We start from the raw sequence: 10,688 nt of genomic DNA, 5'->3' as shown, positions 1-10,688 counted from the left end.
CCCTGAAGTGTACTCTAGAAATTTAGGTAAACTGGATATTTTAACACTGTTCACCATCTCTTATGAAACCAGAAGAAGAGCAGCTCTCTTATGGAATTACGGAGAACTTGTAAGGATAATACACCAATCTGCAGGAGAAAGGGAGGAGAAGAATGATGGAAATAGTTTCCTGAAAACTGTTTTTACATTATGTTTTGTTTGTTCCTGGTAAATAAATTGAAATCTTCTAAACATTAAAAAAAATCTAAACCACTAAATTCAATAATACAGGAATATAACTTTTAAAAAAAATTTCTTTGGCTGCGCAGCATGTGGGATCTCAGCTCCCCAACTAGGGATTCAACCCATGTCTGCTGCATGGGAAGCACCAAATCTTAACCTCTGGACCACCAGGGAAGTCCCAGGAATATAACTTAAAGGAGAAGTTATAAACCCCTTGGTTATATGAACTGGAGATTTTTAGTAAGAAGTCATGTATTTTAAATGACTTGGAGCTTTAAAAAAAGGAAGGAAGGAAGGAAGGAAGGAAGGAAGAAAAAAAAAAAGGGAGTTCCTTAGTGGTGCAGTGGATAAGACTCCAAGCTCCCAATGCAGGGGGTCCCGGGTTCGATCCCTGGTCAGGGGCCTAGATCTCACATGAATGCCGCAACTAAGAGTTCACGTGCCACAACTCAGGAGCTGCAACTAAGGAGCCTGCCTGCTGCAACTAAGACCCAGCACAACCAAATTAATTAATTAATTAAAAATATATATATATTAAAAAAATAAAAAGGAGGTGTGATTGAGAATCGCTTTTCTAACTTCACAGAATTTCTGTTTGTCTGTTTTTTTAATGTAGTATTCAAAAACACAGTGGCTTACTTTCAGAGGTTTCCTGGCTCCGCTGCCCTCCCTGACTTTTATCAAGACATTTCCCTTTGTGCCTGTTTTTCCTCCCAGAAGTTTCTCTTCTGTGTGGGTCACATCCTGGAAAGGAGCTCTGGCTGCTCAGTTTGAAGATGTAGAAGGGCTAGACTGCTCCATCCCTTTAGACTATTCTGGGCCCCTTGTCCTTACTCACGTTAGAGTTTGGTAAAATCTCTCCCAGTCAGCTGCTGTTCTCATATTGGCCCACAGTGCTTTCCAATGAATACCTGCTGGCATTTTGAAGAACTCCTGTCTTCATGTCCATCAGATGCTTGCTCTGTCTGACACTTCCTTTGGTACAGATGCTGGGACCAGGCAGGTCTCTGTTGGTGGTGGTCTGACACACCCTCTTGTTTTGGGGTTTCTAGTTTCTCGATAAGTGTTACCCGTGGGCACTTGGTTTTGGTTGATCTAGTTCCATGAGAGGGTTTGGTGAGATTCAAAAGCTGTGCAACTGCCTCCATCTTTCTGAAATTCTGCTCCATCATTTGCCATAATTACTTGAAATGTGGGGTCCTGTAATTTTCAGTTTCCCGAAGCAGAGCCCCATTTACACTACCCTCGTTAGGACTCTGGGTCAGAAGAGGCTTTCTGAGTCTCCTCTGTCTGATGTCTCATGTGTGTATTTGCTCAGTCCATGTTTTGAGTAGGAAGTTAAAACACAACAACCTAAAGGGCTCATGGGTTGGGGGACATTTGGCCACCATGAGAGGTGGAGTAAGCCTGTGGGCAGGGGGAGAGTCTGAAGGCAGGTCCTGGTCAGGAATGTGTATCTTTTCCTTCCCTCTTTTCCTTCTCTTTTATTGACTTTCCTAAGCATGTACAAAATGGAATCTCCAATCTGCCCTCCTCCCCAGCAAAAGACCTGGTCCATGCCCAGTTTTCTTCATCTCAGTTCATGGTAATATCATTTTTTCGGTTGCTCAGGCCAGAGACCTTCAAAATCACTTGACTCCTCTTCTTCCCTGCCAACCATGCATCAGCAAACTCTGTCTGCCTTACCTTTGAATTGTATCTAGAACTTGTGCACTTCTAACCACTTTCCTCCATTTCCACGTTAGTCCAAGTTCCCATCATTTCCTGCCCAGATTACTAGGAGAGCCTCCTAACTCAGAAGCTTCCCAAACTTTCTAGATTTACAGAGCCTTTGGTGTCTCGCCTCTAGGCTAAAAGCAATACTTAACAGTCCCATTTATTAACTAGTTGGGTGCCAATAATTAATAAGCATTTATGTTTGCAGTAGGCTGGATAACGACCACACAAAGAGATCAGATCCTAATTCCTCAAACCTATAAATATTACTACCTTATTTAGAAGAAGGATCTTTGCATATGTGATCAAATTAAGGATCTTGAGATGGGGAGGTTATCCTGGATTATCAGGGTGAGCCCTAAATGTAATCATATGCATCTTACAAAATGGAGGCAGAACGAGATTTGATAGAGACAGAAGAGGGAGAGGCAAAGTGACCATGGAAGCAAAGACTGGAGTGTTGCAGCCACCAGCCAAGCAATGCCAGCAACCACCAGAGGCTGGCAGAAGCAAGGAACGAAAACTCCCTCAAGAGGCTCTGAAGGGAGTGTAAATCCTACTGACACCTTAGTTTTGTCCCAGTGGTATTGATTTCAGACTTCTGGCCTCCAGAACTGTGAAAAAATAAATTTCTGCTTTTTAAAGCCATCAGTTGTGGTGATTTGTTAGAGCAGCCACAGGAAAAATGCTCCATTTGCACAATAATACAATGCTCCAACAACTAGGTAGACGTTTGAAAAATAATACATGTGAATTAAAAGGAAAATATTTTTATTTCACTCTGAAATAACCACAATTACTTGCTAATGGAATGTGGGGGACTGTTGGGCACTGTACAACATCTCAAACCTTAGAATTAAATTGGATGCTGCCAGACTCATTTCCTGCTCCACACTGATCTTCAATTAGTACTTGACTTTTGTTACAACTACTGCCAAAAATCCCAGGTTCACAATCATATGACAGCATTGAAAGTAGTATAGCACAACCTAATGTTGAAACTGTGAACTACCTACCAGCTAGAAGCTCACGTGGTATCTAACAGATGTCAAATATTGCTGTGAATCCTTCAAAAATTTTAAATATCCTGCTATAGGCTGGTGAATTTATGTGGTGTCCTGGGGGGTGCCCCAGTGTACCTTGTGAACCACAGTCCTGACTGGCTTTCCTATTCCCACCCTTGCCTGCCTAAAATTTGTCAACACAGCCACTGTAATGATCCTTTCAAAACATTAGTCAGATCCTGTCCTTCTTCTGCTTGAACCCTCCCACGGCTTCTCATTTTTCTCAGTGTCAAAGCCAAGGTCCCTGCAATGGCCTATGTGGCCCTACCTACATCGGGGGTCAACAAATAAACAGCCAGACAGTAAAAATGTTAGTCTCTGTGAGCCAGATTGTTTTTGTCTCAGCTATTCAACTCTGCAGTGGTAGCATGAAAGCAGCCATAGAAAATATGTAAATGAATGGGCATGGCTGTGTTCCAATAAAACTTCATTTGCAAAGACAAGTAGTTTGCTGAGCCCTGATGTACATGATCTATTGCTATGTTCCCTGTCACTCATTCCACTCCCATCACGCTCAGCCCTTGCTGGTCCTTAAGTACATCAGAGAGCTCCTGGCTCAGGGCCTTGGTACTTGCTGTTCCCTGCCTGCTGTTACCTCCAAGTCTTTACTCAAATCTTTCCAATGAGGGTTTATCTGACTGCACTATCTGAAATTACAACTGTCCCCCTGCACTTCTCCTTTCCTTCAATCTGATTCCCTTTACAGAGCCCACTTCTCCCATGGTATTTAGAATCTTCTAATATACTATGTAATTACTTATTTATCACATAATTGCTTGTAATCCATCATTCCCTCACCCATCACTAGAATATAAGATCCTTGAGGGCAGGGTTGTGTTTCTTTTTGTCTGTTTGTTGGCTAATATATGCCCAATGCCTTGAACAGTGTTTGGCACAAAGTAGGTACTCAATAAATAGTTGTTGACTGAATAAATGAATGAATGAATGAATGTTTTTCAAGGAGTATAAATACAGCAGTATGCAATTCTTTATCTTGCAATCAAACTTATAGTGGTTGGTCATATGGCAATATTTTTGTAAATAAATATGTAAACCAAATATAAAATGATAAAATCCCTCAACCCAAACTGTACAACTCAAATAGTCCTAAAGTTTCTTTTCTCATTTAACTCTTGTTGAAATTTTCAACCTTGAGAATGGCACTCTTACCTAAAACAAAAGGCTCTCAGCTATTAGGAATAAATCGTATAACTCACAGCTAACTAGCAGGTACCAAAGGAAGAAAATACGTCTAAAATAAAATTGACTGCTTATGCACAAATTTAAGCATTAATTGTAATAATACACACACATTTAAAACCTTTACAAGCATACATTAAAAACTCATTTTCCTGGGACTTCCCCGGTGGTCCACTGGTTAAGAATCTGCCTTCCAAATAAAAACAAAAAAGAATCTGCCTTCCAATGCAGGGGACACAGGTTCGATCCCCAGTCGGGGAACTAAGATCCCACATGCTGCGGGGCAACTAAACCCGTGCCTCAGCTACTGAGCCCACATGCTCTGGAGCCGATGCATCACAACTAGAGAAGCCTGCGTGCCACAACGAAGAACCAGGGCAGCCAATAAATAAATAAATAAATAAACATTGTGCTTGCATGATATATCTTTAAAAAACAAAACAAAACCTCATTTTCCCAACTAGATATTTTTCTTGGTGATAGGAGATACTATTCTTCAAAACAAACTACAGGTGGAGCCCCAAACCTCAGATTCACCTCAATGTTACTAGTTTTACCGTAGCCTTCTCAAGGAACAACTTCTTCATGAGGTAATTCCAACTCCAACTGAAAAGGAACATAATTTCCATGCATTCATAATATACACATGTGTCATACATATATTTTTGTCCCCATTGCTTTTCACAGTGACCCTTAGAGATTAAACACTCATTTTCAATACAATTTTATTGGCATTGTGACATTAAAAAGTTAGTGTTATGTCCTTTGCTAGGCAAAAAACAGTTGTCTAATACCTCAGGCCAACAATTTTGTGTAGAAAGAAACATAAACAAACTGAAGTTTTCAGAAGGAGCTTTCTTTTCCCTGATTTAGAAACCCTGGTAAGTTTAGCCAGGTTTTCAGATCAGCAGTCCCTCTTTGAATGTTGGATTTATGTGGGTGTGATAGAGGGGCTATCTGGCAGGAAAATCCTTCTCAAAATCAAAATAGTAGTTCTTTCATAAGATTCAAAATTTTAAGTTAATAAGACAATGAGGCAGAAGATCTTTTTTATTATAGCAACTGTTTTTAGAGTTTAAAGAAATTGTGGGTATTCTTCTGGACAGCAGTAGGACAAAGCAATTCAATTACTGGGTAATACAATCAGACTCCAAAGCAAACGGGTTTCTATTTCAGTTTTAAAGCATTTAGTACTTGTTAAGCACACCCATTTATGAAATAGTATGTGTAGATAAATAGAAAAGTACTTGACAATTTTGCAGTGGTCAAAAGCAAGCAAATTCATTGATATTATATAGTGGTCAAGAACAAATGTATATTGATATAATATTTCTAGACAATCTTAAATATTAAACTTTGTTCTTTAGCCTACTAATATTTTTTAAAATTTATAAAGCTGAATACTATACATTGGAGCAGGGACAAATTCAAAGGTAATATTTAACAAAATTCAGACTAGAAATTGAAACAGCTTTAAATATTAAAACATTTAATGAATATTATGATGACCAAGAACTAATATTGCTAAACTAAAACAAATGTGCACCTGCTTCTTATGTGATGGTAACCCCATGAACAGAATCAGTTAATCCATGAAAACATAGAGAGAAGTTTCTAGTAACAAGCTGATGAAGTCTTTTCTTAATGAAGCTTTGAAAGGCTTTCAGTTTGAAAAGGAAATAGTTGTAGAAGATATGCTTTTCAAATTTACGGGTAAAATTTTGTTGTAACATATGCTAAAAAAAAATTAATGATTTAACCAGTATTCAAAAAAGAACGTGAGGGGCTAAAGTGGTGTGCTAAAGTCTACAAAATGAAATTTACTTTTAGATCCTACTAGTGGAAACCACTAGAATGCTTGCTCTCCAAATACTCTTCCTCTGGAAACCTTGCCACTAACAAGGATGGACCCTAACAGCCAATGAGTCTAATGTGACCTACCTCTCTGGCCACAAAGATTTAAAACAGAACAGGACATTGAGTTTCTGAATGTGGCAATGAACAAAATTAAGGTGAAATCAAGAGCTGAGACTTGAGTAATTTCTAAAAAAAATAAGGGAATGGAAATTTAGAGAAAGTAAATTTCCACATAGAGAAGACCCGAGGATATGTATTTAGCAATAAAAATAAAAGTAAAAACACAGCTCATCTCCTGGTTTTCCAACGACTTAGTAGTATATATAGGGCATTGATAGGCTGGTGGGATAGTGTTCAACACCCAATCAATTCTGATAAACCTCATACAGTTTTCTCCAGAGAACTGGGACAAGGTAGCTTTTTAGGACTGACATAATCATTTAACATACCTCACAAATGTGAAGGACATGAAGGCATGGGGTAAGCATGAAAGTTGCCAGTCTAATTCCAATAAATGTATGATTTATGTAATAGATTTTATCTGATTCCATACTTTCTAAGCTTTTCTAAGGGATGTTGTATTACAACTTGTGTAGCGTTTCACATGGTGGAATGCATCGGTGGTTAGTGCAGACATTTTAGGTTAGCGCAGACGTTTACTGTGTCCGCGCTAACCTAAAAATAAAAGTTAGCTTGGTCATTGGGTCCTTTAATTATTTGTTTCCCCTTTCTTCCCCGTTGGTTTTGTTTTACCAAAGTGGCCGCCGACCCGCTCTCTCCTCATTGGTGGGTTTTTCCGCAGGTGGCAGCTCTAGCCCCGCCCACCAGTCGCCGCCCCTTGCCCTAAGTTCTTGAGAATTAACCGATAGACCAGAGGGAGGGGGCGGGGTGGGCGCCGGATGTGACGTTTCCGGAAGCGCCGAGTGTCGTCCGCGGGGACAGGTGGGGAAGGGTCCCGGGGGTATGGTGGGTCTGGGCTGCTGAGCGTGGTCGGACTCTGGCGGGGAGCGGCCACCGTGAGTGTGGGGCCTGCAGCCTTCTCCTCCCCGCGACCCCTGCCCGGCCTGCCGCGCGCGAGGCCCCTGACGGCTCTGGTCCCCAGCCGGGCCCAGCGCGTCCCCTCCTACCGCACGCGAAAGACCCGAAAACCTTTGCTGATTTTGCCGGGTGTTGACAACTTGGGCTTGAGTGCCTTCGAGAAGGGGGCGTCACGCAGTTGTCAGGAGGTCCCTCTCCACTGTATATGCCCCCTTCGCTCGTTCCTGCTACTTCCTTTCGCCTCCTCCTCATCTTTCCCCCTCGGTTCTTTGCGCCACCTTCCCCCCTTATTTACGGATAGTGCATCTCCTCCTTGGAGTGTTGCTCAGCCTTGTAGCTCTGGGCACCACTTCCTGGCCTCGGGAGGGGGTTCCATTCTCTACCAAAAGATCCTCTACCAAGAGGGACTGAAGAGCAACAAGCTTGCTCCGCTTCCGTTAGCTTTGATGGGCTTGGCCCTGAGTTTAGTAATTAGACAACTTGGGGAGGTTTTAGATTTGCTAGTAGCTTTCTGAGCCCCTAAAAAAGCTCCCACAGGAGATGGAATACCTCTACATCCCTGGTAGTCCCCACAACTTTTGTACTATTAGGGTGTTTGAGAAGAAGGTTGGTGGAGGAAGTGTGACCTAGAGATAGAATTGGCCCGGAGAAGACCATCTCTGAGGGAGGGATTGGAATGGAAAACAAAAGCAGTGGATAGACAAATGAAACTGAAATGTCAGGATTTCTGGGCAGATAAGAATCCCGACTGAAGCAAAAGATCTCTGTTGGGAATGAGTAAGGTTTAAGATTAAAAGGACAAAATGAGGCCAGTTGACACAGAGCCTTGAATTCCAAAATCTGCTGTAGCTTGTATATCCTACAGCATGCTGGTTAGGATGTGCTGTAATTAAGTATGTATCCAATTACCAGAATCTTTTTGGAAATGATCGTAGAGTGGTATCTGATTGGAAGTTGGAGTCTGATTCTAAAAGCAACAATATCAAGAAAGATTATAGAATGACTGCAATCTGAGACCCAAGGAGGGAAAACTTCCAGGGTTTTTTGTTGGTTTGTTTTTTGCATTTCAAGTTACCTTTGTGTCCTTTTGTTATTCAGAGAGTACTTAGTCTTTGGAGATAGATTTGAATAAATTGTTTTCTAGGTCTAAATTCCTTGCCCTGAAATGGTGAATGATGTTGTAGGTTGACTGGAATAGTGGTTTCATGAGCAGAGTTGGGATTATGAACATTCATTCCCACACCATTTCCTCTAACTAACCGTGTGCTCAAGTCAGTTACCCTCAGGTTAAATGATCAGCTTGAAGTCAGTTATCATCATGAAAGTTCATTGAGTATACTCTGCCAGGTACTGGGGTGGATGGAAGTGGGTAGCTGGGAGGAGAGATAATGGAAAAAATATAAGATACTGTCCCTCTTTTTATGATGCCAGGGGCAGGGCTACCTAATGACATGGAATAATTAGCATTAAGAGAGAATTGAAACGCTAGTGGCTCATTATAGTTATACTCTTTGTACCACCTAATTATGGTGCAGGGATTATGGGTTTTTGAGTCTGCCAATCCTTTTGTCCTTGTAATATGGGCTTCCTTGAGGGTCTCAGGCTTCTTGTGGGAAAGAGACCTTATTTGATATGAGCTACAGCATGTGATATGTTTCTTTTAATTTCTTTGTAAGGTAGAGGTTTGTGGGAAAAACACAGTGTACTAGGCTGTGCTCGGCTGATGGGGGCCTTGGTGTTGATGCCATCTTTTTTTTTTTTTTTTTTTTTCTGTTTCAGAACTTCTTGGTCCTGATGTCTGACCGTGGAGATGTGAGCCTCCCACCCGAAGACCGGGTGAGGGCTCTCTCCCAGATGGGTAGCGCAGTGGAGATAAACGAAGACATTCCACCCCGTCGGTACTTCCGCTCTGGAATGGAGATTATCCGAATGGCATCTATTTACTCTGAGGAAGGCAACATTGAACATGCATTCATCCTCTATAACAAGTATATCACGTAAGACGCCTCCAGTTTCCATTTTCTTTTCCGGTGACTGATGCCTCACTCATTCTGTCCTTGTGCTCGTTTATTTCAGCTCAGAATTGCTAAAACTAGAGAACTTTACAGCATCATTATCATTAATCATTTTTGCTAGCAGCTCCTACATATTGGCTGTCCTTGACATTCAAAGACATGAGTGCTGAAAGTGTTGTTTTCATGACTCAGTAATTTCATGAGTAAGAGACCTAGCTCTTTGGCTTGTGCCCACATGGCCCAGCTGTTAGACAAGAGAGTTGGTGTTTAAACTATACATGTTTTGTATTGATGAATGTTTTTCGCTGTCCTCTCTCTATTAAGACAGCCAATCAGAGAATTATTGTTGAGGTTTAACAGAGCCAAAATTCCTCACCTCTACTTATTTTGTAGCAAATTGAATGACTCAGGAGAAAGTTTTTTTCTTAACCTTTATCATAAGCATAAAAATCATCAAATAAATAGTGATCACCTACAGTTTGTATAGCTCATCATAAGACCTTTCCCTTGAGTTGCTTAGCCTCTTGCAGCAGAAATTGAAGATTTCAGTTCAGTTAACAGGAACAATTGCTAAAGCCCCAGTGATATTGGAAAAGATGTCTAATTTAGGAAGGGAATAATGTTAAAGGGTCTCATTTATAATTTCTAGTTTTGTTCTTTCACGATACCAGGATCTTAAAATAATAATAATTACAGTGTATTTGTATGGCTCTTAAATAGTTTGTAAAGTATTTCACCTGCATTATTTCACTTGATCTTCACAGTTCTGCGTACATTGAGTGAGGCACATCATCCCCCCATTCTGCGTATGAGGAAACACCCTCCAGGTTTAGTGGTGGGCTTTGTTCCACAGTCTGGAAACACCCTCCAGGTTTAGTGGTGGGCTTTGTTCCACAGTCTGGAGTGACAAAACCTGGATTTTCTTAACTCTTAATTCAGGATTCATTCTACAACATAGGTCCTGTTCTTTTTGTTTTCTTTTTGGTAATGTTTAATAAATTGAAGGTAGTCTTTTGAGATCATAGTCTTGAGCCACACTAATTTTTGGTTATTTTTTTATTGTTTTTGAATAGGTAACATGTATGTGTAGTACAGAATTCAGAAGGCACAAAAGGGTGTATATTTAAAAACTAAATCTCCCTACCACTCCTCTTTTCCCCCAAACCTTTAGCTCCCCTCCCCAGAGACAATCACTCTTATTAGTTTCTTTTTTTTTTCTTTTGTGGTACGCGGGCCTCTCACTGTTGTGGCCTCTCCAGTTGCGGAGCACAGGCTCTGGACGCGCAGGCTCAGCGGCCATGGCTCACGGGCCCAGCCGCTCAGCGGCACGTGGGATCTTCCTGGACGGGGGCACGAACCCGTGTCCTCTGCATCGGCAGGCGGACTCTCAACCACTGCGCCACCAGGGAAGCCCCTTATTAGTTTCTTATATGTTCTTCCAGAGATGATGTATGCCTATCAATTATATGATATTAAGTTTTTGATCACATGCTACTCTAAAGCAGAGTCTGTCAACTTTGGTGTTAATGACATTTGGGGTTGAATAATTCTTTGTTGTGGGGAGTGTTCTGTGCAT

General features: G+C 41.2%; 2 protein-coding genes across 4 annotated transcripts in view; one reads left to right on the top strand and one right to left on the bottom strand.

Moving 5' to 3' along the window:
• Positions 1–7,349, bottom strand: part of DUSP11 (dual specificity phosphatase 11) — a 51,662-nt gene extending 44,313 nt beyond the window's left edge. The window contains exons 1-2 of the mRNA XM_029231601.1: positions 7,224–7,349; positions 6,885–7,182 (exon numbers count right to left, since the gene is read on the bottom strand). Of these exons, the coding sequence (XP_029087434.1) occupies positions 6,885–7,182; positions 7,224–7,349 (424 nt within the window). The remainder of the gene's footprint in view (positions 1–6,884; positions 7,183–7,223) is intronic.
• STAMBP (STAM binding protein) overlaps positions 6,972–10,688 on the top strand; it is a 34,074-nt gene continuing 30,357 nt past the window's right edge. The window contains exons 1-2 of one of the 3 annotated variants that reach the window (XM_029232279.1): positions 6,972–7,001; positions 8,877–9,094. In XM_029232279.1, coding sequence (XP_029088112.1) covers positions 8,892–9,094 — 203 coding nt within the window. In that variant the 5' untranslated portion in view covers positions 6,972–7,001; positions 8,877–8,891. Of the gene's footprint in view, positions 7,002–7,030; positions 7,076–8,876; positions 9,095–10,688 lie in introns of those variants that run through there. The other 2 variants (XM_029232281.1, XM_029232280.1) reach the window with 2 other exon arrangements.

Source organism: Monodon monoceros, unplaced genomic scaffold (genome assembly GCF_005190385.1).
Source record: "Monodon monoceros isolate NGI ecotype Baffin Bay Population unplaced genomic scaffold, NGI_Narwhal_1 Super_Scaffold_19, whole genome shotgun sequence".
Classification (NCBI taxonomy): Eukaryota; Metazoa; Chordata; class Mammalia; order Artiodactyla; family Monodontidae; genus Monodon; species Monodon monoceros.
The sequence above is the reverse complement of the archived record's forward strand: the minus strand, read 5'-3'. Positions and strand labels throughout refer to the sequence as shown.